The 27,312-nt window shown below is 58.6% G+C and overlaps 2 protein-coding genes across 3 annotated transcripts in view; both read right to left on the bottom strand.

Annotated features, from left to right (window-relative positions):
• Nucleotides 1–265: 265 nt before the first annotated feature.
• On the bottom strand, nucleotides 266–6,245 carry DUSP7 (dual specificity phosphatase 7). Its single transcript, XM_082848622.1, has 3 exons — nucleotides 5,585–6,245; nucleotides 3,672–4,106; nucleotides 266–911 (listed from the first exon to the last, which is right to left on the bottom strand). Exons 1-3 carry the CDS (start codon nucleotides 6,099–6,101, stop codon nucleotides 604–606), a joined length of 1,260 nt encoding a protein of 419 aa, XP_082704748.1. The 5' UTR covers nucleotides 6,102–6,245; the 3' UTR covers nucleotides 266–603.
• A 19,317-nt stretch (nucleotides 6,246–25,562) lies between these two features.
• POC1A (POC1 centriolar protein A) overlaps nucleotides 25,563–27,312 on the bottom strand; it is a gene marked incomplete at both ends in the record, with an annotated part of 75,609 nt that continues 73,859 nt past the window's right edge. For both annotated transcript variants that reach the window (XM_082847806.1, XM_082847807.1), the window contains one exon: nucleotides 25,563–25,661. In XM_082847806.1, the coding sequence (XP_082703932.1) occupies nucleotides 25,563–25,661 (99 nt within the window). The remainder of the gene's footprint in view (nucleotides 25,662–27,312) is intronic.

The raw sequence follows: 27,312 nt of genomic DNA, 5'->3' as shown, positions 1-27,312 counted from the left end.
TGTGCAAAACGCTTTTGGTCAAGATCAACGCGGGGTTTGTCTTTTCCATTAAAAACAAAAACCCAAGAATTGCTTTTTGAAATAAGAAGAAAAACAAACTGATAACACTTCTCTCTCTCTCTCTCTCTCGCAGGATCCAGAAAGGGATGAAATACTGGTTTATACAATCCACTGTTGCATGTAGCCTGAAAATAACACTTTTCATTAAAAAAGAAAAATCAAGAAGAGCTTGAACACTCTCTGCTCCAGGGAGCTCGGATTTACCTGCCAAAAATAAAAAGTAAACTCAGGTCCATGGATGTGTCTTTAAAAAAAAAAGAGCCAAACTGGCTGGGCCATCAGCAGAAAGGAGTGTCCTGGGACAAGGACGAGGCCCCACTGGACTCCCAAAGCCACATGTCTGAGAGCTGAGGGCCCCTCCGGAAAGTCCTGCCGGGGGAGGCCTGGCTGTGGGCTGCACCCTCCCCGGGACGGTGAGGGAAGCTCACCTCTGGGCACAGGCGATGTCCGGGTTCCTCACGCCAGAGGCAGCAGGCGTGGGCCCTCCCTGCGGGCCCTGTGGAGGCCCGGGAGGGGCTGGCCCGTTGCCCCATGCCCCCGGCCTCACGTGGACTCGAGCGTGTTGAGTGGGAACAGGTTGTGGTTGGTGGGCGTGGAGAAGTAGAGCTGCTCGCTGGGGGTGTGGTTGTCACACGGGCTGCTCAGCCCCAGCGTCCGCTCGAAGTCCAGCAGCTGCCCCATAAAGTTGAAGTTGGGTGAGATGTTGGACTTTTTCCTCTTGACAAAGTCGTAGGCATCATTGAGCGACAGGTTCATCTTCTGCATCAGGTAGGCCACCGTGACCGTCACCGAGCGGCTGATGCCTGCCAGGCAGTGCACCAGGACACCGCACTTCTTGGAGCGGGCCTCGTCTGAAACACACAGGCACGGGTCAGGGCAGCACCTCCTCCAGGGAGCCACCGCAGGTGGGGCTGGGGGCAGCATGGTGACTGGCTGGTGCCTCCCGACTCCCGAGTGACCTGGTGAAGTCCCACGCGGGTGGGACAGCAACTTGGGGCCGAGGTCAAGAGCATGACTGTGGAGAGGGCTCTGCCACACGGTAACTCCAAGTCACTGGACATTCCTGCGCCTTGGTCTTCTCCTGTCAGGGCCTGCTTACTCACAGTGCTCTTAGAGGGACGTGAGCCAAGGGAGGGCGCCACAAACACCGATCACTGCTAGTCCTACTGCTGCTATAACCGTGTGCTACTACATGCCGAGGTGTCACCTGCATCCTCTCAGGTCATCTGCACCATGGCTACCAAGTTAACTTTATAAATGAGGACACAGGCACAGAGACCAAGTGACGAGCACAAGGTCACACAAAGGTTCCTCCCCCCGCTAGCCCACGACCTGGGGCTCAGGGCTGAGCTTGCTCTCCTGGGGCAGCTTCCATGGGTGCCCCCGAGAGCCTCCTCAGAAGCAGGCCTCATGAAGGCTCCTCCACAAGGGAACGGCAGGCAGCACTCGGCTCTGCCCTCGGCCCAGCCAGTCCCCGGGGCCTTAGTCCTGCTCCGGAATAGCCAGGGACTGGGACCAGGGCCACGCCTAGTTTCACGAGTGGGGTTTGCTTATGTGGGGCCTACCCAGACCACTTACTAGACTTTCCCTGGCCCATGTGCCAGTGACATCTCCCACCACAGCCAACCAAGTTCTGCCAACTCTCCCCTCCACCGCTCCTCCCGGATTCCCCCAGTGCGGTGCTCAGACGCCTATGCCTGACAGGCAGTAGGAGCTCAAATACCGGCTGAGCCACCGGCCAACTCAGTCCTGTAATCTCTCCTCCCCTAGACCCGAGCACAGCTGCATCTCCGTGCCATAGCTGTGCCAGGGGCACAGATTAACAAGAGGCAGGCCTGGGGTCCCCAAGGTCCCCGCCTGAGCTCACTGGGAGCCAGGTACACTCCTTCAAGATGCACTCCTACAAAAGGCCACAGGTTCACAAACTGTTCCTCGTATGGCACTCACTGCTTCTGGCCTGGCAGGACTTCCCTTCCCTAAGCCCACATGAGGGTTCCCAGGGCAAAGCATGCAGTAGGTGCTTAATCCAGACTCGGGGACCAACTGGGGGCCAGACCAGCGGGGGAAGAGACCGACGTCATGGATTCACGTGGAACCACGCTGTCTGACCTTTAGATTTGGGGCAGGAGAAGAGGGTAGTGGAGACAAGCCTCCAGTGGTGACACTTCACGATAAGGGGAAGGCCTGGTCCCCAAACCCACTCCTAGGTAATCCAAAGTCAAACCGCTTCCGCTGGCTTTATTTTTAGCCCTCTAAGGGTGTGGCTGAGCCTCGGGGGTGCTGGGGCTTGATCCTGCCCCACTGAGTCCTATGGGATGCTTGGGCTTCAATTCCTTCACTTGTCAAAAAGGGAGTATGGTTCCTCCCACCTCTACACCCTGTTCTGTCCCCCTCCCCAGATGTAAAGGGACCTCCAAGAAGGATAAAAACACCTACAAACCAGGCTCAGCCCTGGGAAATCCGGGGGCCCCCTCTTCACCCCCCTCTTCACTGGGGAGAGCACAAATGCTGAGGCAGCACCCACAGCCCTCTGGGCCATGTCCTCCCAAGCAGAGCTGGGAAGCTCTGGATAGCCCCCGACACAGCCCCTCCCCCAGGCCTCAGCTTCCTTCCTTCCTCCCAGCCAGGCACCTACTTTTGGTTCCCACTAAGCGGATGAGGCGGGGAAGCCTCCCACTTCCTGTTATTAACGCGAGCCCAGCCCAGCTGACACCAAAACGCCCTCCACTGGACACAGCCGCCAGAGGGAAAAGACTGCCGGGCCACCCCCTCCCTGCCACCGGAGGCTGGACAGAACACTGGGTCACTAGGCTCGGAGAGCCCAGGGTTTACATTCACCCTGATCTTGTGTCCCTTTCCTGAATCCTGGGTGAGAGCTGAACCCAAAGACGACCTGCCATCTAAACAGCCTCCAGCTGGCCAAGGAGAAAGCAGGATGGGAGGTCAAAGATAAGGAACCCGAGTCAGCTGAGGCTGCAGATGCAGGGGGCTCAGAGGGCGCTAAGCCAGACAGCAGAACACACTGCTCTGGGGAGGACTTCCTCAGCCTCTCCCCATACTCTCTGAATACCTCCTATATGCCAAGCAAGCCCCACAGGCTGCTGGGAGCATCTGAGGCCCCGCCGAGGCCCTTTGGGTCATCACGTTCCAACAGCTGCCAGTTAGGGGGAGGCCTCTGGCTCCAGGCCACACTTTAGCCCCCTCAGGTACACAGTAAAGCCCAAAGAGGCTCCGTGACAGCCCCTAAAGAGACATGTGCGCTGAGGCGTGACGCAAAGCAAGCAAGACTCGTGGGAGGTCTGAGAGCTGGGATGTTTCAGCTTGCTGAGCCTGAAACAGCACAGCCAGAAAAACCCAAGCTGGACAGCAGAGTCCACGAGGCTCCAACAGCTGCAGGGAGCCTGCGAATCGGGGGACTGCTCAGGCCCCGAGGGCCTCGGTGACTCACAGTGGGCCTGGGTACACCCATGGGCACACGCTGGCACATGCAGGGCACACACAGGTCTTGACAGGCCCAGAGATACCCAGCCAGCAACGGGCAACACCCAGAGTCCCATACACACCTTGATGCGCAAGCCCACCCACCCTGGCCGAAGCGCAGCAGCACTTACCGATGAAGCTGATGGCCTCAGGGAAGAACTGGGAGAGGTTCTGGCTCCAGTGGTCAGAGATGGGGATCTGCTTGTAGGTGAACTCGCCCCCGTGCTCGAAGGCATTGGGCAGGTTGGGCGTGACGTTGAGGATATACTTGATGCCGTACTTGCCGAGCACATCCAGGTTGGTGGAGTCCTTGGCGCAGCCGAGGTAGAGGTAGGGCAGGATCTGGACGGGGAAGGCCGGTTGGCTGGATGGCACAGGGCTGCCGTCTGACTCGGTGGCACTGCTGGGCAGCTCTCTGTCCGACTCACCATCTGAGCAGTCAGAGCTGATGCGTAGGCCCCCCAGACCCAACACTGAGGTGGGCGGTGAGCCGCTCGGCGAGGACGAGCTGTCCACGTTGGTCTCGCAGTGTTCTGAGTACTCTGTCTGGAACTTGTTGAAACCACCTGTGGACAGGATGAGACAGGGCCTGGATGAGAGACTGACGATGCCAGTGACCCCCAGACCAAACAGGCTGCACGAGACCAACAGCAGCCAGGGTTCCCCACGGCAAGCACCGTAACACCAACAATGGACAACACGGGCGGTGCTACATATTTACACATGTACCTCCTCCTGTTTTCTCCACAACTATCCTGTGATCCACTTCACAGATGGGGAAACTGAGGCCCCAAGTAATAAAGTAACATGCTTGAGCTCCATACCCTTGCCCATAGGGCTTCAGGGCCCCAGCCATACAACCAGCTTTAGGGCACTTGAGGACAGACTCCAGCTCATTCCTCTTCCACAGCTCCCATGTACACCTGGCACCCATGGGTGCTCAGTAACTGCTAAGCGGTAAAGGAGAGCAAACCACCCCATCTCAGGCCAACACCTGTGGGTTTGCAAACCCCTCTTACAGATGAGACCGCAGGGGCCAGAGCTGCATCTGGGTCAGCTAGAGGCAGAGAGGGCCTGGGCCCCCTGACTGGGAATAGGGTGCTTGAGCCCCACTCTCAGCCACACGGGAAGTAGTGTGAAGGTATCTGTTTCCCACGGCAGGGGCAAGTTCATAAAAGGGGTCCCAATTCCACCTCTCCAGAACCCACCCCCTTATAACACAAGGTCCCTCTCAAGCCTTGGACCCACAGAAGGGGAAGCTGCTGGGGGCTTTACAGGGACAAGAAATGGGGAGCGCCTTGCAGCTAAGGATGGGCCCTGCGCCCGAGGGTGCCGCAGGCCTCCTCTCCCCTCCCGCCTGCCCGCCCCGCTGCCAGCAAGAGGCCATTTTGGAATGTTAATTGGAAACACCGGCTGCAGCCACTCGCCTCCCAGCGCTGCCTCCCCCTTCCACAGTCTCTGGGGTGGCAGGCTAAGGACTTGGGGGTCCCAGAAAACCAGAGCTGGGGCAAGGAACACTGCTTACAGCCGTGCCCCAAGCGCCTCCAAGAGGCGGTGATTCCCAAGTGATGAGACCCACGCGGGGATGCCCGGAGTCCCCCAACCCAAATGATCCCTATTCCCTGGCGGGGGCGGGGACGATTATGAAAAACTCCTGTCCTAACCCGGGCCTTCCAGGAACACGCATTCCAGTCTGTAGGAGCTGAACTTGGGTGCCCAGGAGGGGACCCTCTCTCCTTTGAGGGGCTCACGGGGAACCTAGGAGCTGCTATGGCCCCAACAACACGAAAAAAGGAAAGCCCAGGCGGGGAGAAGTTTGTTCGACCCACTTAGATCGTGCCCAGAAAGGTGTAGAGGAGGCCTGCGTATCAGCCTAAACCCGCACAGCTGGGGCCGGACGCCCGGGAGAGGAGAATGCGGGCCGGGGGCGACGTGGCGCCGGCCGGGCAGGCTGGGTACGGGGAGAGAAAGCGGCCTCCGGCTGGGGCACCCGGGAGCCGCGGGAGAGCCCCAATCCCAGACAGGGTCTCGGTGCTGCCCTCACCTTGGAGGTAGTAGGCCTGGCAGCCGTCGTCGCGCAGCTTTTGCAGGAGAAGGCCAAGCACCGAAGCGGGAGCGCCAGGCTCTGGCTGCCACTCGGCCGTGGCCTCGTCGTAGAGCAAAACGGTGGCCGCCTTGCAGCGCGTAGCGAAACGCTCCTTGTCGGCGTGGTTGGGGATGATGGAGCGGATGGGCAGGTTGCCCTTGCGCAAGCGGCGCAGCATGAGGCCCGGGATGGCCAGGTTGATGGCCGTCTCGATGTGCGACGACTCGAAGAGCTCGTGCGGCCGGCAGTCGAGCAGCAGCAGGGACGCGCCGCCGCGCGCCTCCAGCTCCTCCTGCAGCCACTCGGCACTCTTGCAAGGCATGGCCCCCGCACCCGCCGCCGCGCCTGCCCCGGTACCAGCGCCGGAACCAGACCCCGCACCGGGCTCCGACCCCGCCCCGGTGCCCCCAGCCGCCGACGCCCCCGAGGCCGACATGTGCGCCCGCGCTGGGGGGCCGCGGAGCTGGTTTTTCATGGGGAGCGCGGGCGGCCCGGGGCCGGGGCCGGGCAGCCCTGCCCTGGGACGGCGCCCCGGCCGCGCGGGCCCCAGCCGCGTCTCCGGGCGCCCGCCTCCCGCCGAGCTGCACGCCCGCCGCCCCGGCCTCCCGGCCTCCGTCCCGCCCGGCCCTCCGCGCGCGCCGCGGCCTGACAGCCCCAATTAAACGGCGTCTCGGACGGCCGCGCGCCGAGGCGTCCTCCGGGGGGCGGGGCCGCGGGGCCGGCGCCCGAGCTTAAAGGCGCCGTACCTCCGCCGCCCCTCCCCACGGGGTACGCGGGCGCGCGAGCGGTCCCGCGTGCCCGGAGACCTGCGCCCCGGCCTTCGCCCCGCTTCAGCGCTGCCGCCGTCTCGCCTGGCCCAGAACTGATTATGACTCGTCTGGGGGCCCGGCCAAGACCCTCTCGGTTCCCCTATCCTGCGCTCCCAGCTCTTCTGTGCCCTACCCTGAAGGGCTGCCCTGGGGGCGTCCTGCGCGTGGCATCCCCTTCCTACGTTCACCGAAGCAGAGTTTCCCCGGGGATGGGGCGGAGGGAAGGGGCGATCAGGCTGAGCCAAAGCCCCCTCCTCCTGTCAACTCCATTCATTCATTCTCAGCGAGTTCATTCAACAAATGGAAATTGAACGCCTACTACGTGCCATGACCTGTGCTTAGGCGGTCACCGTTTCTGGCAACTTGCATAGTCCCAATGAGGGCTACACGCTTAAAGACCTGAAGGTAGTCTCACCCCAGCAGGCCTGAGGGGAGATCAGCACCTAGGCAACTGGCGGAGTAGGACGGCCCAAGGCCGTGCCACCCTCCACGGGCAGGGGTGAAGAAATCCTGAAACGACCTGGGAAGAGAGAGCGGGCCCTTTAAGGAAGCTTCACAAGCGGGGTGGTGACAGGCGCCGAGTGAAGCGCCACGTGACTTTTCCACGGGAGCGGGTGCTGGGGGGATCCTCTTTAATCGGCTCTCCTCCTCCCACCTCCCAACGCACCAATCAACTTTCGCGGTAGGCGGGAGTGCGCCACGCAGATGGCCAATCGCGGCCGAAGGAGACGGTGGGGCGGAGAGAGGAAGGCGGGGCCCGCCGAAAGTTCCACCCAGCGCGGGAAGTGGGCGGGGTCTCAGCGAGCGCTGTGTATCGGCTCGCAGGCTGCCTAGGCGGAGTAGGTGAATGGATCCGCAGGTAGCGCTGGAACAAAGCGGCTCGACTCGAACGGTGCGCGTGCGCAGGGCCTGCCGCACTTTCCCTACTGAGTCAGGGTTGTCTGCGTCGGGAGGGAGCTCGCGGCTGATCCTGCGGTTCGTCTGGTCCGTCCCCTGCTGGGCGGAGTGCTCCCACATCCTTGGGGTTTATCCTTCCCACTCTGCCCGAGGCTGGTCAGCTCCCCGCCACCTTGCCTCTACACCCAGCTGGAGGGAGGTTAGCGTCAGAGATGAAGGGCGGTGGCGCTTGAGATTTGCCGAAGGGAGTGCTTCTGGAACCCGCAGGATTTGAGCTTTCCGCTGACAGGAAGGCACGAAGAGGGGCGGCCCTGGGTTAGTCCCCGCTGCCCACCTCCCTCCCCCCACCCCCCTTTGTCCATGCGAAGGATAGTCTATGTGAAGGGTTTCATCCCGCTGCAGGGCTGTGTCGAAAAGAAGCAGGGATCTCTCCCACAGTCACACTCCCAGCAAGATGACAGCACTGCAATCATAGGTGGCCTTATCACCCAAGATTCGATGCCCAGAGAGGTGATAGGAGAATCAGGTCTCTGGCCTCCCGCGCAGGCTTGTCCTAGGGTTGCTGGGCAGAGCCTACTTCCCTGGGGACCTAGGACGAGTGGAAAGGGCTCCCGGGGCCTGAGGGGCCTAGATGTGGATTCTGCCCTGCCACCTGCTGACGTGTTGTGTGGCCCGACTATGGTTCCCACCTCTCTGGGCCTCAATTTTCCCCACGTGGGATCGTGCTGGTCTGGACAGTGCCCAACCAGTCCATCACAAATCTGTCAGCCTGAGAGGGTGGTTCTCTGAAGCCAGGCCCCTTAGCCGGTAGTCCAGGTGCTGGTTGTCAGGGATGGAGACAACCAGCACCTCACTCAAAAGGCCTGAGCAGACCCACAAGGGAGGGGACCTGCTGGCCAGTGAGTCATTCCTCAACGGGCTTCTTGGGGGCCTGTTGGAGCTTCGCCTAGAGCAGTGCCTGATGAGGTGTTGACCATTGTTCTCACTAGTGGGGGCAAAACTGCGAGGGGACCCTCCACCGTGCCCCCCCAGTCTCCATCCCCCGTGCACGAGGAAGCCCCTCCCGGAAGAGGGGAGGAGGCCCACCACCCCTCACATTAGCTTGTGATGGCTCCCTAGTCTCCCTCACCCTCTGGACTCCTCTAGCGGGGACAGCTACCCTGGAGGAGAGACCTGTGAGGATGTGTGGAATTGGGAAGACTCCCTGGGGGTTGGGGGGCATCCTCCCGCAGGGATGTAAAAAGAGGCAGGGTTTGACTGAGTACAGGAGAAGGGAGAGCATCTGGGGAGGGGGTGCCAGGGGGAGCAAAGGGGTGGAAGAGAATTAGCCTGACCATGGGAGATGCTGCAGTGGTCCTGGGCCCCCATCACCCTGGCTGGAGGAGAGCCCCAAAGCCTTGGTTCCTGAGTGGAAGCCCTGCCTACAGTCTTGAACCGCTAGACACAATGCGTAAAGTGGATCCCAGCAGGGCTGCCCTTGGGTTTTAGGGAAGGGGGCAAGGGACAGACACAGAACCCTCTGACATACACGGCTCAGAGCATAACAAGAACTTGCCTATGGTCAGACAGCAAGAGGCCAGAGCTGCCCCTGCCCAGGGCCTTGCTCTGCACCTGTGACCCTCCCTCAAGGATACTGGAAGAGGGGACCTGGTACCTTGGGTGAGAGCTTGGGATCAAAGACATTCCTCCTCCTCAGGAATGTGGCCTTTCCTGCCCTTCAAGGTTCAGACCCTCCCTCACCTGCAGCCCCTGGGAGAGGTGCCCCACTCACTAGGGTCTCCCTGAGGGGCAGGGGGGCCCCAGAACAGGTGTGAGTCCCTGGGGGTGATTGGGTCTCAGGAGGGGAGCTGCGGGTGGGGTGTGTTTGAACTCTCTGCGGGCTGTACCCCTCTCCCACACCCCTCCAGGCCTTTGCACATGCTCTTCCCTCAGTCAGGACATTTTTTCGCCCTCACCTTTTGCCTGCCTTCTAGAATATCCCAGCTCAGGTGTCACCCTCAGGGAGGCTTCCTCTGATCCTCCAGGCTAGATTAGCCCCCCTGATCTGTGATCCCAGGACCCCTGCCCCCCAACTTTGCTCTGGACTCTATCACAGTCATGGTTACACCGCCCACCAGACTTTCTCCCTTTGGATGTCCAATGGTATGCCTGCCCCTCCTCAAGGCCATTTCTCCTCCTGCCATCTCTGTCTCATCCCTCGTCCCCCAGTTGCCAGGCCCAAACCCATGAGGCACGTTTGGAGCTACCTACCCTGTCTGCACATATCCAGCCCCAGAGCCACACAGAGAAGGGGGCTTCCCAGCCCGGCAAGGCTTAGCTGTGATGGTGGGATGTTTGATGTGAACTGAACAGATATGAACTGGTGTGTACCACCCCCCCCAAACACATGTCCACATGGCATGGTGACCTAGGAGCCGTGTCACCAAGAATAGTTTAAGCATCTTGGAAGCAGACTTTCCTTTTCTCACTGTTGCCCCTGGATTTCTTAGAGATGGGCCAGCATGTTTGAGTGGCATATGCTGGAGGGGCAGGAGGGGAGGAGGGTCAGTTTCTTGCCCTCCTACCCTAAAGAGGCTAGCACAAATTTGGGATGAGCTCCTGCTTGCTTCCAGGAGGGCAGCTTTCCAATCAAGGTCTATTTCCCACTATGAGAGCTGAGCAGGGGCTGGAGCAGGGGCTGGGGCAGGGCACTCCAGTCCGTGATGCCTGCTGCTGGTGACAGAGCTAGTCTCTGCCAAGGGCAGCTCCACTAGGCTGGGGGAGATGTGCCATCAGAGCCCTGCCTGAAACCCAGACTAGGGGTCACTATGCTTGCCCCTGACCCTTGGGACAGCTTCTCCCGCATCCCTTGGTGAGGTGCCTGCCTGGGTTACAGTCAGAACAAGTAGTGTCTAAGCCAGGCCAGGAGTGGACTGTGAAGAGCCTGGCAGCTCTCCTGCCCTGCACAGAACTCCTGGCTGTACACATCCATGCATGTGCACGCACGCACACACACACACACCCGTAAGGACACATAAGACAGGCCCAAACACCCATAGATCTACCTATACATGCATATATGCTCACAGGCACATAAGCGTGTACATAGAAATACACAAATACAGACCTATGCACAAGTGCAGAAATGTACAGTACACATGTACACACACACTCACTGTGATATGCACACATGCCAACAGACCCTGTATGTGTGGGCACTTGCCACTCTTGCTGGAGGGGTGCCCACAGACAGATAACCCAGAGAGGCTGTTACAGGCTGATGGAATCCATGTTCTTCTCCCACAGCCCTCCAGTCACCTGGGCTCACCCTTCCATATTGGCCATTGCTGGGATCTCTGTGGTGACTAGTTCTGGATGGGACAGAAGTCCATCCCGGCCTGCCTCCCAGCAGGGGGCTGCCAGACCCTGGGTGATGGCAGCATGGCACAGGGAAGCTGTTGCCTGGGACAGCTCTGCTGCTGGGGGCCCGGCCTATCCACCCTCTCCCTGCCCTGCCCAGGTGTTGGGGCAGAGGGGGTAGGAGGTCAGGGCCCTGGGGAGCAGGAGAGAGGGCCACACCCAGGAAAATCAGAGAACAAAACCTGGCAGGATGGAAGCCAGGGCCTAGAAGATCTGGGAACTCCCCAAAGCCACCTGGAGAAGGTGGAGGGGAAGAGCGAAGACAGCCTTGCCTCTGGAGGAGCCTCCCCTCCCATTCAGGCTCATTTTCTGAGCACCTGCCCTGAGCAAGGGAGTGTGCAGGGCAGTGAAGTGGGACCTCAGAGGGGGAACTAGACATATGTAATTCCTCTCTCCCTGCTCCCCACCCAGCAGTGACTGCAGGCCCTTGGCCAACCTCCCCAGGTGGACTCCCTGGGGCTACTCACTTGAGAGCATGCCTTTCCCAGCCACACACCAGCCCACTGGGGCCTGCCTCAGTGTGGAAGACTCACCACTCGGCCACGTTTCATCCCTGGCAGGCATTACTAGTCAATCACAGGACTTGCTGAACCATCCTCTGGCCTGAAAACCCTTCCAAGCAGGCAGGACCAGTTGATCAACTGTGGTAGACACGGGAGGTAAAACCTTTTTGCTAACGTCTCAATTCATAGCCAGACCAGCTATGCTTCTCTGTCCCCACCCCCAGCTCACTTCACTCTGATCACCTCCTGCTTCCTACTCGGTGCCCAGACACAGCACCCCTGCCTCCACACACTTCCTCATTCCATGCCTACCCCCGAAATTATCTCCAGCTTCTGAGGGGCCATGGCCTCAGGAAGCCTGCCCTGCTTAACCTCAGCAGAGTCTGCTCCTGGTCCGAGTCCTCTCCTGCAGGGCCCAGCATTTTCCACTCTCTACCCAGTGGAGCCTCCCCTCTGCGACTTCCCCTGTGTGAGCCTCCCTTCATCACTGGAGTCCCCCACGTGGTCATGCAGAGTCCTGGGGCCCAGCCAGGCCTTTCTCATGACCCCAACTGCCCTCTGTTCCAAGCTGTCTTGGGCATGGGGTTCCCCTCAGAGTATGGGGGTCTGCTGGGCTGGTCAGCCTGGGCAAGTGAACATTTCAAGGCCTGCTCGGGGCTGGCTGACTTGGGACTGATGTCAGGCAGGCCTGATCCCAGCACAAAGGCCCTACCCCATGGCCCTCATGCCAGTGCAGTGTTCGCCAACTCAGCCCCGCATTGCCCCAGTGTCCCCAGTGAGGTGAGCAGAGCAGGGCTTGTCTGTCCATTCTACAGATGAGAAAACTGAGGCCTAGGAAGGGAAATGTCTTGCCCAAGGGCCTGGCTCCAGCCCCAGCCAGTTACTCACTTACCCATGGGGCCTGGGGTGAGTCATCGTGGCCCAGGTGATGGGAAGGAAACACATAAACACGAGCAAGTGGGAAGGACGGTCTGGTAGGAGGGTGGACATGCCTGCCTGGGGCTCCCACACACAGGCCCCTGTGGTCTTACTGATCAGGAGCCCACCTGACGGTTTCAAGTCTTGTTTCCTTCTGGCCCCGTGTCCAGGCTTTGCACCAGCCCTGGGAGGGCTGTCAACTCATTTGACAGGTGGGGAAACTAAGGCCCATGGTTACAACCCCAGCTGTGGCAGGGGGCTGGGCCCCAGACTAACAACCCAGAGCTCCTTTCCCCCAGCCCAGGGGTTTCCAGCTGGCTCTTACCTGGCTCCAGGCTCTACAGGGAACCCCTTGCTCTACCAGCTGTTTCCCGTCACTGGGGTGGAAGGGGGCCAACACTGCCAGGGTGGGGGCATGGGCAAGCTACTCGCCCCATAAGGAGAGGGGGCTGTATCCTGCACATAGCATGTGTGCTATCAAATGCTCTTTCTACTTCCATGGCTAATCCTTTCCTACCCAGAATCTGTCCACTTTCACTACACAGTCCAGGCCCTCCTATCTCTCCCGTGGACCATCTCCTTAGCCTTCTTCGCAGCCTCCCCACCCAGCAGCCAGAGGGATCTTTTTTTTTTTTTTTTGCGGTACGCGGGCCTCTCACCCCCGCGGCCCCTCCCGTTGCGGAGCACAGGCTCCGAGGCTCAGCAGCCATGGCTCACGGGCCCAGCCACTCCGCGGCATGTGGGATCCTCCCGGACCGGGGCACGAACCCGTGTCCCCTGCATCGGCAGGCGGACTCTCAACCACTGCGCCACCAGGGAAGCCCCAGAGGGATATTTTGAGAATCAGACCTGGTCCACCCCTGCTCTGAAGCTTCCCACCATCCGGGCACAGGCCAGCATGGCCCTCAGTGATCTGGCACGGCCCCTCTCCCCACCTCCTCGCCTCCCATCAGGGTCCAGGATTCTCTGGTTGCCCATCCCAGGCCCCTACATCATCTTGCTCTCTTCAGGGCCTTTGCACTCACTGGTCTGCTTGTTGGAGCCCTCCTGTCCTGGCTCTTTCCTTTGACTACCTGCTTATCCTTACCCCCAAACCAGCTCATCCTCCAGAGCCGGGGGGGGGGGGGGGGGCGGGCACCGGGAAGTGGGATCCCGCCTTTCTTCTGGACTCTGTGTTGTCAGCCATGAGCACATGGTCCTGTGATTTAAAATGCCTTTGGCTCTTCTCTGCCACACTGGAGGATTCCAGAAACCTCTCACTTCCATTCTCCACCTGGGCCTCAGCCAGTCCTGCATGACCTGCCCAGAGTCAGAAGGCTTCTTACCATGAAGGGATGGCTCCCCGCTCCCACCATGTCTGGCAGGGCCTCATCCTTGCCCTTGGGCTGCAGGCCTCAATTTCCCTGTTTCAGAGAGAGCACTCCACCCACAACTCTGGTGCAGCTTATCCTTCCTCTGCAAATTGAGCCCAAACTCCCACCTCCTGGTGGACCCAAGGGTCCCTCAGGTCCCAAGCCTGGGTTCCAGTCCTGCATACCACCACTCTCAAGCCTGGAAGAGGGGCTGGGATGGGTGGGGGAAGCCCCATCTGCTGACACTGAGGTCATCCCTAGAGGGCCAGGAGAAACAGCTCAACAGCCCCAAGAAACCAGGCAGCTGGCTCTGATTTCCTTGGGGTTTGGAGGAAGGCAGAGGAGAGAGGAAAAGGACTCAGGTAAGTTTGGCTGGGCTGGCTCCCTGCCCCAAAGTCATAGGTCAAGGCAAGCCCTTTCCTCTTGCATGCCGCTCACCAGAATCTTTGCCCTGGGCTGATCTTCCCTCCATTTTATGACACTTTAGGGCTTGTGGGCAGCACCTCATGAGCCCACCTGGGGCTCTGAGGGATGGAAGCCAGGGCTTTAGAGGAGCAGGGGTCCTTGGCTGCTGGCCTCTAGCCACCGTATCACCCTTGGCCTCCCACTCGAAGCTTCTGATCCTTCTGAAGCCACCTCTGCCAGGAAGGGCCTGGAGCCCCAGTGGTTTGAGCAGGGGTGGGGGGCAGGAGGGTGACTCGGGCAGGGATTCCCAGCCAGAGCAAAGGCAAGGAGCAATGATGGAGTCCGGGGTGGTGCCCTGGTCCGTCTTCGCCAAACCAGCTATGGTTTTTTGATTAGGAGAGCCAGCTGTGGCAGGCTCCTGACAGTAAAGCCAATCCAACCTCTGAGGCTGGGAGGGCGAAGGGGGCTGGGAATTCCCAGGGCACCTGGCAGGCGGATGTGCCAGGGGTCTGGGCTGGGTCTGCTTCGGGTGGGCCAAAGGGCGGTGCCTGGTAGGTCTCGCTGTAGCTGCCAGGCCTAATTGCCTCATTAGCATCTGCCTACTGCCAGCCTGGGCCTGTCTGGTCCCCTCCCCATCAGTCCACACAGCCGTTTTTCAGGAATTCCTCCTATAAGGCATTGATGGTGACAGTGATGGTGATCATGTGACCAAGATGAGGTTGGGGAAATGGCCTGGGAACCAGCTGGCCTGGCCCTGACACAAGGTTGCTGTGTTGAGGCCTCAGCGCTCAGCCCTATTCTAGGTTTCATGCCCAACACCATCCCATATGGGCTCAGCTGTCCAGCGGTCGCCTGGAGCTCTATGTGCCATGTTCTCAGGTAGGCAGGCACGGGTGGCAGCACTAGGAAACAGTCTGGGGAACTCCCCTTCTTGATGTGGCCTCACCCAGCCCTATTCCTGCCAGAGGGGCACATGCCCTCAAACCTGGGATACTCCCTCCCTGAAAAGACTAGGGTCCTCTGGGAGAGAAGAGGGACCAGTGAACTCTCAGGGCTCCTAGTGGGGCCCTCTGAAGTTGTTACAGGGAAGACCAGGGATCAGCTCTGCTTAAGGCCCCCCTCCCACCTCCCTGCCCCTTGCCATGGCTCATGCAGTCTCCCATTAGAAGCCAGCACTGCCCTGACCCCCACTGCCAGATGGGACAGCCCTCTGGCCTGAGCCATAGGGGTGGCTCCGAGACCAGGGCTGGTGGGGGTGAGGCATTGAGAAGGCAGTTTGGCCAGAGCTGGAACTCTCTGTCAAAACCTCCCCGGAAACAACAGGCCAGGCCCAAGAACTCAGGCTGGGGAGTGGCTGAATTCCCCAGGCCATGAGCACTACTGGGACACAGAGCTCCCACGTAGGAGGCAGCTGGAACCCCCGGATCTGGGGTGCTGCTGTGGACTTGGGTGGCCCCTGGAGGTGCCCCAGCCTCTTCATCTATAAAGTGGGGCAATACCTTCTGCCTACCCTAACTCCCGGGGGTGCGGGGCAGCTAGGCAGGTTCTGCCTCGGAACTGTCAGAGGGAAGGGTCTCTTTCGCCTAAGGGGCTGGGCACAGACTCCCAACCACCCCCATGCACTGCAGGAGTGCCTTGGCCTGACACCTGTACCAGACGAGGTCAAGTGCTGACCACCTGCCAGACCCTGCGCTGGACATAGCAGGACAACCCATTGTGGCCCTCAGATGACCAAGGTGTGAGTGTGCCATGTGTGTTGGGACAGGGCATGGGTAAGATGGGAGAGGTGGAGACTGGGGAGCCTGTCTGTAATGCTGACTCCACCACCGGCCTCCCCTCTCCAGGCCTGTTTCCTCCTCTACAGAATGGGGTACTGTACACCATGCGAGGCTGCTTGAGGCAGGAGGAAACATGCTGTGTGAAGGCTCCAGTCCAGGGCTGAGCTCATGTCCCCCTGCTGAGCCCTCTTATGCCTGGACAGTGGGGAGAGGGCCCCGGGGGCAGGCAGTGACCCCTGTGGGAAGGAGTCCTGGAGGGGAGGCCTGGGAAGGGGGCTTGTAAGCAGCTGTGCCGGGGAGTGTGGGCAGAACAGACTCTGAGCAGAGGCTGGCTCCAACAGGAAGAGAAACAGAGAGGAGACAGCAACTCTTCTGAACCTGCAGCTGGTGGCTGCCCTGTCCTGAGGCTGATGTGGGGCCATGGACACGCCCAACACCCCATGGGGCAAGGCCCTGCCCACCAGCCTCATGCCTCTGCCTCTGTGTCCACCCCTGCCTACCCACCTGCCATGAGGGAGGGAAGCGGAGTCACCAGGCCCTGGCCAAGCTCCAGCCTGGTCCTACCTCCAAGTCTCAGCCACACCAGCCCCCTGCTGCCTCCTGCTCACCCTTCCTTAGCTGTCACCACCATTTGACTCCCACCCTTCGCTCAGACCCAGCAGACAACAGCCCCTGCTCTGACCCTCAGGGAGCTTTCCCATCAGGGGTCTTTGACCCATGGCTCCTGCCTCCTCAGGGCTCTCCCTGTAGAACTGTCCAAAGTGGGATCCATAGAACACTAGGCCCACCTCATAGAGAGGGTCATGTGGTCAAATGTCTGAAAAACACTGTGAACTCTGTGGCCCCAGCTGCATAGCATAGGAGTGTGTTAAAGGCTCTGAGAAGTCCTGCAGGGATATAGCTGGCCTAATTTTGTTCATCTGGCATTTCCCAAACTCTGGTGACCACAGCATCAGTTTCTTGCATAATCTCCACTCCCAGCCCGTGGGACTGTGCACTCAGCCTGTCCTTCAGGAGAGAAAATAGCCTTGTCTTGCCCAGTGGCTGCTCATACCATGTTCTCTTCCCTGGACTTCCTTTCTCATTTTCAGATGAGAAGCTGAGGATCATCAAGTAGCTGCTCAGAACCCCACACCCTCCCTCTGGCCGGCTCTAGGCGCCCTGAGGTCTGCTTTTCACCAGCAGGTCCGACTGCCATCCCAGCCCGGCTCCTGGGAGGCTAGGATGATTAAATGGGCACCGGGCAGAGATGAGTCGGAGCCTGGCCAGCTTCCCCCAACCAGCAGCAGCCAGCTCTTGGCCATGACCAGCTCCTGTGGTCTCTAGCTCAAGGCTGCACAGGGCCAGACAGGGGCCAGACAGGGAGGCTGGTCCTCTCAGCATGGGGGCTGTGGACAGGGCCCCCTCCTCAAGCCCAGGCCAGAGTTGGGTTACAAGCTCTGAGGGTCTCCTAATGAGTTCCACATGCGAGTGAGGGCCTCTGAGAGGAAATGGGAAGGGGCTGGGGGATGGGGAGAGGGGCCTGAGAGGGGACTGGAAACATGTGTTTGGAGGAGGAAGCCAGGGGGAGGGGGAGTGGAGGGAAGACTCTCCCCAGAAGTCTTGTGCCCACCCCCACAAGGTGGCTGCCAGGCTCCCAGCCCCTGCAGGAGGCCCCCAGGCCAGCAGTCTTGGGGGGAGACCCCTTAGAGGGCCCACTCCTCTCCAGGCAGAAAAAGCCCCAAATCCTTGGCCCTGCTTGACTGGGGTTCTGAGCCATTAGAGGCAGGATAGAACCAGGTGGGTGGGAGGGCCCATGGGGGCATGATGAAGCCCCTCCACAGCCAGCCAGCTGGCCAGCAGCAAGATCCTCATTCAGATCCAGCCCAGCTACCCCTACCCAACCAGAGAGCCCTGGATGCAGCGAGGCCACTGACCTGTCAGCCCTGACCCCCACCTTTGCCCCTCTCGGCTAGCAGGTGGGCAGGGAGGCCTGGCATGTGGGTTGGCTGCCCCACCCTCCCTCCCTGTCCAGTGGGGGCCATGCCTGGCCATTCAGATTGGCCTGGTGGCTGGAAGCCTCATTAGGAAAAGGCTGTCTAGGAGCCATGTTGGCATGTGGAGTGGGGTGTCCAATGAGAGAGACCCATGGTGGTTAGGGAGCAGACTGAGGGCCTCATGGGGTACAAAGGGTGTCCCTCCCAGGAACACTGGTTGAACCCCAGGTTTCTAGTCAGCTGACCAAGGCTGAGCCTGGAGTAGGCCTTGTAGTCAGCTGGCTGGCCTGTAGCATTCTGATGCTGGGGGCCCAGACCTTCAGCCCCCACCCACCTCCAGCCACCTCCCCAGGCCATGGATTGGAGCCCTGCAGGCACAAAGTCTGTTCTTAGAGCTTTGTGTGAATTGTGAGAGCACATCTTTCCCTCAGCCCTGTGAGGCCAGTGCTACTCTTACCCCATTGCTGTGGATGAGGAGGCCAAGGCACAGAAAGGTAAAGTCAGAGCATTCCTGGCAGTAGGGACGGTAGGTACAAAGGCCCTGGGGCTGGAATGTTCCTGGTGTGTCCAAGGAATAATCAGGAGGCTGGCGTGGTGGGAGGGGCATGAAGGGAGGGTGGAGGGTGGTAGGAGATGGGGGTGGGGGAATGGGCAGGATTGAGTAGGGCCTCTTGGCTGTGGTGAGCATTGTGGCCTATACTTGAAGGAGGCTGGGGAACTGCTGGAAGGGGTTGAGCAGGGATGGCATGAACTATCTTACAAGTTTTCTTTTTATTATTATTTTTTAATCTTACAGCTTAGCCGACTCTGGTTGCTATGTTGAGAACAGAGGGAGTGGGCCAAGGGCAGAAGTAGACCAGGCAGGAAAGGAGCAGGCATCATCTCAGCAGGTCCTGGCTCCTTGTGGGGCTAGCTCAGGATGGCCTGAGTGGTGGGCAGATTGGAAGGGCTCTCACCTGACCTGCCCCAGCCTAAGCCCCCTTCCCTCACCAGAGGGGCCTCCATAGCTGAGGTTCCCCCAAACCAGAGGCAATTATCCCAACAGGAGCTTTGGGAGGAAATACAGATGGCCAATAGGCACATGAAAAGATGCTCAACATCGCTGATTATTAGAGAAATGCAAATCAAAACTACAACGAGGTATCACCTCACACCAGTCAGAATGGCCATCATCAAAAAGTCTACAAACAATAAATGCTGGAGAGGGTGTAGAGAAAAGGAAACCCTCCCACACTGTTGTTGGGAATGTAAGTTGGTGCAGTCACTGTGGAAAACAGTATGGAGGTTCCTCAGAAAACTAAAAATAGAATTACCATATGATCCAGCAATCCCACCCCTGGGCATATATCCAGACAAAACTAGAATTCAAAAAGGTACATGCACTCCTATGTTCATAGCAGCACTATTCAATAGCCAAGACATGGAAACAACCTAAATGTCCATCGACGGATGAATGGATAAAGAAGATGTGGTACATATACACAATGGAATACTACTCAGTCATAAAAAAGAACAAAATAATGCCATTTGCAGCAACATGGACACAACTCGAGATTATCCTACTAAATGAAGTAAGTCAGACAAAAAGACCAATACCATATGATATCACTTATATGTGGATCTAAAATCTGACACAAGTGAACCCATCTATGAAACAGAAACAGAATCACAGACATAGAGAACAGACTTGTGGTTGCCAAGGTGGAGGGGGTTAGGTGAGGGATGGAGTGGACTTTGGAGTTAGCAGATGTAAGCTTTTATACATAGAGTGGATAAACAAGGTCCTACTGTATAGCACAGAGCACTGTATTCAATATCCTATGATATGGGACTTCCCTGGTGGTCCAGTGGTTAAGAATCTGCCTTCCAAAGCAGGGGACATGGGTTCGACCCCTGGTTGGGGAACTAAGATCCCACATGCCACGGAGCAACTAATCCCGCGGAGTGCAACTACTGAGCCCACGTGTTCTGGAGCCCATGCACCACAACGAGAGAGCCCATGCAGTCTGGAGCCTGTGGGCCACAACTAGAGAGAAGCCCGCATGCTACAATGAAAGATCCCGCATGCCACAACGAAGATCCCGCGTGCCGCAGCTAAGACCTGACACAGCCCCAAACAACAACAAAAATCCTATGATAAACCATAATGGAAAAGATCATTAAAAAAAGAATGTATATATATATGTATAGCTGAATCACCTTGCCATATAGCAGAAATTAACAACACTGTAAATCAACTATACTTCAATAAAAAAATATTAAAACTGGAAAAAAAGGAATCTTTGGGACATGTCTCAAAGGGCATGGGCATCCTTGTAGAACCTCACAAACGACCCTAGCACACCCCAACTGTGAGGGGAACTGGACCCAACCCCAGAACCAGCGCAATCCTGGGAGCAAAGGTCAACTTCAGAGTTGCAGCCAAGAAGTCCCACAGCAGCAGCCCAGACGCGGGCCAGCCCAGGCCTCTGCAACAGAAAGCACCTTCTGTTTCCAGTTAGCAGGCACATGTGAGCTGCTGCCTGGAGGGTCTGGGAAGACTAATTACATTGCTTCCCTAGCTCCAAGTTCCAGAGGCTTCTGGGGGAGCCAATCCAGCAGCAGCTGTCATGGAGAATGATCCTGGGGGTGAGGGTAGGGGTGGGGGGTGTGCTGGCCCCGGGGAACACGATCAGCACTCCCATCCCAACCCTGGGCATGAGGGCATGTCCTCGGGTGGCTCTGGCTGGGGTCAGTTTGAGGGGCTCGGTGCAGAGGTGGGGTGGGGCATCACAGGAGCTTCTGGGGGAGCTGGATGGTTCCAGAGAGGCCTGCCAGGTCAAGGCAAGGCCCTGGGTTGAGCCTAGCCAGGGAAGGGCAGGGGCAGGGCAGAGATCTGGAAGAGAGGCCAGGTGAGCAGAGCAGCTGCAGGGCACCTGTGCCCTTGGCCAGGCCTGAGACCAGGAGAACAACATGGACTGGGTGAACGTGGGCCCCAGGTGCTCAGGGACGGCCACAGGTCTGAAGTCAGTCTCCATTCCTCAGCTGAGTCCAGGTGCCCAGCTGAGGAAGGATGGAGATGGCCAGGGGCTGATGTCAGTATGTTGGCTGAGTGACACTGCTGACATGGGCCCAACTCCTGCAGGCCAAGCCTCTGCCCACGGAGCACCCATGAGAGATATCAAAGTCCCACTTTCAGGAACAGGCACTTGTGCCTGCAAGAGCAGCTTAGGACTGAGAAAGGAAAGCTGCCGGAAGATGTGACTTCCTCTCCTGCCCAGGTCCCCCATCCAACAGTGCTCAGATTTCTCATGGGTGGTAGGAGACAGTGGGGGCGGGGGGAGGCCTCCTGCTACAGGCATCGCCCAGGCAGAAGGGCCTCAAGGTGGCCTCACCTGAAGTGAAACCACTCCCCAGCCTTGCTCTGTAAATAGGGTCGGGGAGAGTGTTTCCACACAGCAGCTGACAGCGGAGGAGGGGCCGGCACAGAAAGCTTCCTCATGGCTTTGCCCCAGGCTGTCTGGCCTGGCTCCAGTCTCATCTCGAGCACGAGTATGGCTGTGAGCGCCCACGTTCTGGGCCTCTAGAGAGACTTCCCCCAGAGTGGCCGGCAGAGTGAGCCCGGGGTGCTAGGGCTGGAGGCCACTCAGCAATGGAACAAGGCCCTGTGTCAGGGCGGTGATGCTCACAGGAAGTGAGCAGGGGCCCGCCTGCCTGACACTGACGCCTTGGCAAGGTGGTTCCCTCCTCGGCAGCATGGGGCGGGGTGGGGTGGAGAGGGGGTGCTTGGAGAAAACCCCGGGGCCCAGTTCTGTCCCGCTTAAATGGCCACCCACCAGTTAAGGCAGGAGCCATTAGGGGCCCCTCTTGAGCAGATCGTTGAGGAAGATGAGGGTAATGACAGGGAGCTGGGATAGTGCGACTCACCATGCTTGCGCTTGCTCAGCGGGCTGGGCTTCCGGGATTCCCGGCAATCGCAAACACCCACCCGCAAGCCTGTGCTGGCCCTAGTGGCGGCCTCGGCCTTGGTGACAGCAGAAGAGGTGGGCTTGGAGGGCTTGCCTCCTCAGCTGGGGCAAGGCTGTCTGCCGGCCCAACTCCCTCCTCACCACTGGGGATCCCCGTAGCACGGGCCACGGGGTCAAGAGACCGTAACCCTGGCCACCCAGAATTGCAGAGCCAGAAGGACTCTGGGACCACCAGACTCCATCCCCATGGACATACAGGCCAAGTCCCAGGGAAGGGGTCGGACCCGCCAGAAGTCTCCCTCTAGTCACACACGGAGCACATTCTCCCTCTGAGCGCCTCATGTGCCTGATGAGACGGGCACTAGCTCACAAATGGTCTCCACAAGGTTACTGAGCTCATTCAAGGTCATGGAGCTAGCGGGGGGCAGAGCCGGGATTTGGACTCTGGTGGTGCCCCTGACTCCCAGAGCGACCCGGACTCCCCTGCTCTGCCCTCTTGCCAGCCTGCCGTCACGCAGCGCGCCCCCGCTGAGATCATGGGACAGAGGACAAGGATGGTGCTGGGCGGGAGAATGGCAGTTTCCAGGACAGGCTGGCTCATGCTACTCAAGTCTCTGGAGGGACACAGGCCTGCAGGGATCCATCAGCACTTAGTCTGTCAGGTACCCCTGGGAGTGGTGACTCAGTAATGAAGGGCGGCAGGCTTGCCATGGGCAGGGGTTGGACTCAGCTGCTGCCTTCTGGCTTGGTCTTCCAGCCTACCTGAGCTGCCTCCCTCAGTTTCTCCGGCAGGGAGTACAGATTCATCCCTGGAACCCTGAGGATCTGGCACAGGGTAGGTGGGGGATTGCAATTTAAATCACAGACACCTGTTCTTTCACTTCACATGTTAGGAAAATTAGGGGGTGAAGGGATGGGGGTGGGGGCTGGGAACTGCCACTGAGGTGTACTTCCTAACAAAACCCCACTAACCTAAACACATCTTCCTAACACACACACACACACACACACACACACACACAATTGCAATTTGGTTTTCTGGGAGCTCAGTTACCAAAATCCAAAATTAGGAGAGATGACGGCTGAGCTGAGGCATTTACATTTCCAGGGGCTGCTTCTGAGCTTGGCAGCATGGGTGGGGGATGGGGAAGAGCCCCCGGCCACAGGGGAGCTGCCTGGGAGGGCTAGTAGGGAGTGTCATGTGGGGAGACGCCACAGGCCCTGTCATGTGGCCCTCAACTGGGCCGAGCCACCTCAAGCCCCGCTAGGCCTCCCCACTCCTCCTGTGCTTATAAGGGCCCCTCCCCAACCGCCCCATAGTCAGTCCTGCCTGCCACCAGCCCAGACCCTGTTGCCCAGCTCGGAGGCCTGCAGCACCTTCACGGGGGCGGGGCTTGGAACTGAGGCTAGACAGACAGTCCCCAGAGCGGTCAGAGCACCCTAGGGTTTTCTGTCTCCCTCCCGCCAGGAGCAACCTGGCCCCTAGATTCTCAGAGCAGTGAGGTCCTGGGTCAGGCCCCACATGAGCAAAAAAAGGAACTCTTTGGGGAACAACATGGCCAAATGTGAGCCTGAGCCCTCACAGCTCTGCCTTGGCGAGGTCACACACACTGACCCCCAGGCTTGGAGATGGCAGGTCTCTGTGCTGTTTTAAAGACATATGCAGCTCTCCAAGAACCATCCTTCTCCCCAGTTCCAGATCTGTCTGGTGGCTCCGTCAAGGCAGGTGTGAGTGGCAGGAAACCCCTCAGGAGGGCTTGGCCCGGGCCACTCGTGCAAAGCCCTCCCAGAAGCCCATGGCCACAGCTCTGGCCCACCTCCATCTGGGAGGGTCCAGGTCGGACTGTCCCAGGACATAACAATACTGTCCTACCAGACAAGGGGTGTGCTGTGTGTGGGGGTGGTGGTGAGTACCCCTCTCCAGACTGTTTACATCTGACAATGGTGATGGGACTTCCAGGGGAAAACAGTACACCACTACCTCCCAGCCCACTTCCCAAATCCCTAGCAGACCCTCAAAAATCCTCATTTTCTCCCACAGAGAAAGGGAGATTTCAGAGAAAAATTCGAAACTCGATCCTGGTGTAAACTGAAGACACGATGGGTGGCAACCCTTGCCTGGCCTGTGAGCAGAGCTGCTACACAATGCCTTGGAGACCCTGCTGCTGTCCTGTTGCACCATCTGTGTCTTTGGAGAGGATCTCGCCTGGCCTGGCTGCTCGGATCACCACAGCCCCAACACCTGGGAGCTCCAGCTCCACTGGCTGCAACATGGCAGCCAATGTCTCATCAGTGGCAGGGCAGCCAGCATGGGAGGGGATGACAAGCCTGGCCCCACAAGCTGTGTCCCCTCTGAGCAAGCTGACTTAGCATTGCCCAGACTCCCTAAAAGCCTCCAGGGACGGGGAGCCCATGACCTCCCGAGACAGCCAAGGGTCTTACCTGCCAATTTAGACCAGCAGGACTTCCAGGCTCTTCTACACACTAGCAGGGCCACGTGGGAAGACTGCAGCAGGTTCCTGGGGGCCTCCAAAGCGTCCTGAGCCTGCAGCCTCTTCCCACATCGTCCTAGAGGGACTGATAGGGGCGGGGAGCCACAGGCCTCTGTTAAGTACCTACCTCATCGCCACCTGGTGGGGTGGTTACCACCACCACCTGACACAAGAACCTGAGGCTCAGAGAGGTTATGTCACCACGTTGAGGTCACACGGCTCGACCAAAGGCAGAGCCTGAGGCCTAACTGCAGACTACAGCTCTCTCCTCATCCAGGTGGAAGAGGCAGCTCCTCCAGGCTTGTCGTTCATCGGTACTCAACATAGGCTGCCTCTTGTCAGCCCAGGCTCTTAGGTGTTCAGACTCTGCTCCCACCTGGAAGCTGCAGAGGCTGGGAACCTCATTAGCTGCTTGGTACTGACAGCTCCCGGGAAGATCTAACACCGCCCTGCCCCCAGGCCCCAGGGCAGGGCAGGTGTGTTGGAGGGTAAATACCTCTCTGGCTGGCTGGGCCCCAAGAAGCTGAATGCATAAGGCATGGACGACACCCAGACATATGGGAAACACTTGCCTGGCTTTCCTGCAAGGATGCAGCGGAAGCTGACTATGGAACCCTCACGAGCAAGAGGAAAGGCAGGTGCCTGAGGCCTCCAGGTCTCAGCTGAAGCAGCCAGCCAGGCCAGCCAGAGGGACAGGGTGTAGGCAGGGGCTCTGGCTGTCCTTGCTCCTGAAGACCCCGAACGGCTGCAAACAGGGTGTGCTGGGCTTCAGAGGTGATCCTGGCAGGGGCCCTCCCAAGAAGCCATTTTCATTCTCCCTTTATAGGTCCTGGGAATGGGGGGACTAGGTCTCACTCAGAACAAGCCATTTCACTGACGAGCTCCATCAAGTCCGTTTTAATGTTCAGTTTCCTCTGCCCTCATGCATGCAGAGGAGGAAGCCATCAGGCCCCACTGAACATGTGTGGGGCAGAAATCAAGGCCACTGCAAAGCCACCCCCCTCTCCAGAGTGCTTGTTCCTGGGTAAATCAGACACAGATGGGCCCACTTTGGGCCTTTTGTCAGATTTATAGGAAACTCCTGGCTCATCCAACCAATGAGTAGTCCATTTCTACGCTGGGAAAGGTCGGTGGGGGAAGCCAGTCATACGGTAGAAAGGTTCGTAAGGGAAAAGTGGACTCCACTTAGGACTCCAAGGTAGCAAACATTTTCAAGTGGCTCCTTCACATTAAACTAAACGTGGTCATCTGTGGGTATGTGGGGCCTCCCACAGCCAAGTGGAGAGTCTCCAGGTGCGGACAGCTTGGGTGGAGGGCAGAGGTGCAGGACCCCTGGGGCTCTGGGATGGATGTGATTCCCAGAGCTGAATCCCCTCTATTTATTTACCCAAGTTCCCTAGCACAAATCCCCGGCCTGTCACCCCCCAAATCGACCGAGCTCTTGATTCTTGTTCCCCTGATCATGGTGGTGTTCTCTGCATGATTAGCTGCTGGTTCTCCAGACACTGCTTCAGCTTGTCTTCTGTCAGTGTCAACCGCTGCTCCAGGATGGAGACTGTCTGCAAAATAAACGGTCAAGCTCAGAGGATGGAGGGGCTATCAGGCTGCCCTGGGGATGCCCTCAGGCAGTCCCGCTCAGCCGTCTCAGCCCGCTGAACAAATGCCAGCTCTTCCCACCCAGGGCTCCTTCCTGGCGCCTTGTCTCTGGTCTTCATGTCCACTCCTGCTGGTTCGGGATGGTTGTTCTCTGATGTTTGTTGGGCAGCGGGAAGGACATAGTGAGGGAAAGTAGGCAGCAGGTCCCATAGTCCTCGATCATTGCCCAAGACAGCCAAGGGTGAGGAATCCCCAGCCCCGGTGGTCTGGCATTTAGACTGGAGTTCCAGAGCAGAACCACTTGCTCATGTGGGCCAGGCTCTGTCCATAACCAACCAGAGACCGTCAAGCATCTCCATTCCAAAGGTGAGAAAACTGCAACCACAAAAGAAGGCGCCCCACCTGGGTCCTGCCCACACCTCAGGCCCTTTATCTCTACACCTGGAGGGGCTTCCCAGGCCCTTGAGCCCAGGAGGGTCTCTGCCTGTCCGAGTCCACTGAGGACCATTGCAGGAATGTGCTGTTTGGGGGTTAGGCCCTAATTCCCCGGTTTTGAGCCCATTTTCTCCTCTGTAATGGGAAGGATAATGCCAAGCTCACAGCAGTCCCGGAGACTGAGAGGTGACAGCATGGTGCCCATGTTGTCCACCATGACAATGCCTGTCATGTTGACTTCCAGAGGCAGAGCCTTTGCTCCCTGGCCTCTCCTGCATACCCAGCATGACGGCTGGCCTGTGAACCTGGCTTCCAGACAAGGTTGCAGAAAGCTGCCCCCTTCCTCTGGCTTTGGACAGAGTGTTGACAGAGGGGCAGTGGTGTCCAGGCCCACACCAGGCCCTGGGCAAGTCCACTGTGAATGAAGCAGGCTTGGTTCCTGTGCCATGCAGCCTACCGGCATCAGAAAGGGATCAGATTAAGAAACAAAACTTTCTATTAATTTTACTCATTTGTGGGCTTTCCCAAGAGGTTTTGCCACCTTCCCTGAGGCTCCATGGAGGCTCTGGGCCTTGGTCCAGTAGAAAGGAAACTTTCCTTTCACATATTTAATAAAACATTGAAACATTTTGGGAGGGAGTTTCCCCTCTAAGACTGCTATAAATTTTTGCAGCATCCCGCATGGATGTCAGACGCTCATGGAGGCTGCTCCTCCTGGCGGCTGGCCCCTTCTAGATGAGTTGGCCGGGCTGCAAAGGCTCTGAGCCCTGGGGCACAGGACAGAGCCTGAAAAGTTACTGCCTGTGGAATATGAACTGCACCCTGAGAGGTAGAGCTGAGCTGAAAGAGACGGTCAGATTCCCCTCTGCTGGCCGGTCAGCCATGGAGGGGGTCTGCAGCTCATAAAAGTGGCGGCGGAAACAGCCCCCGGCTGGCCCAGAGCAGCATTCCTGGAAGTTTCCACTGGCTGCTGCAAAACTCACACTGAGCCAAGCTCCAAAATCATTCCTCATCCAGACTTTTTCCGATGGCTCTGGACTCCAGGCCCCAGTGGGGGAGCCAGCCAGCTTTTCCTCTTCTGCCCAGCACCATCCCCCTCCCAACACACACACACACACACACACACACACACACACACACACACACACGCACGCACTTAAAAATTTTTTTTTCTTCACA

This window comes from Leucopleurus acutus (assembly GCF_964270905.1).
Source record: "Leucopleurus acutus genome assembly, chromosome: 10".
Taxonomy (NCBI): Eukaryota; Metazoa; Chordata; class Mammalia; order Artiodactyla; family Delphinidae; genus Leucopleurus; species Leucopleurus acutus.
The sequence above is the reverse complement of the archived record's forward strand: the minus strand, read 5'-3'. Positions and strand labels throughout refer to the sequence as shown.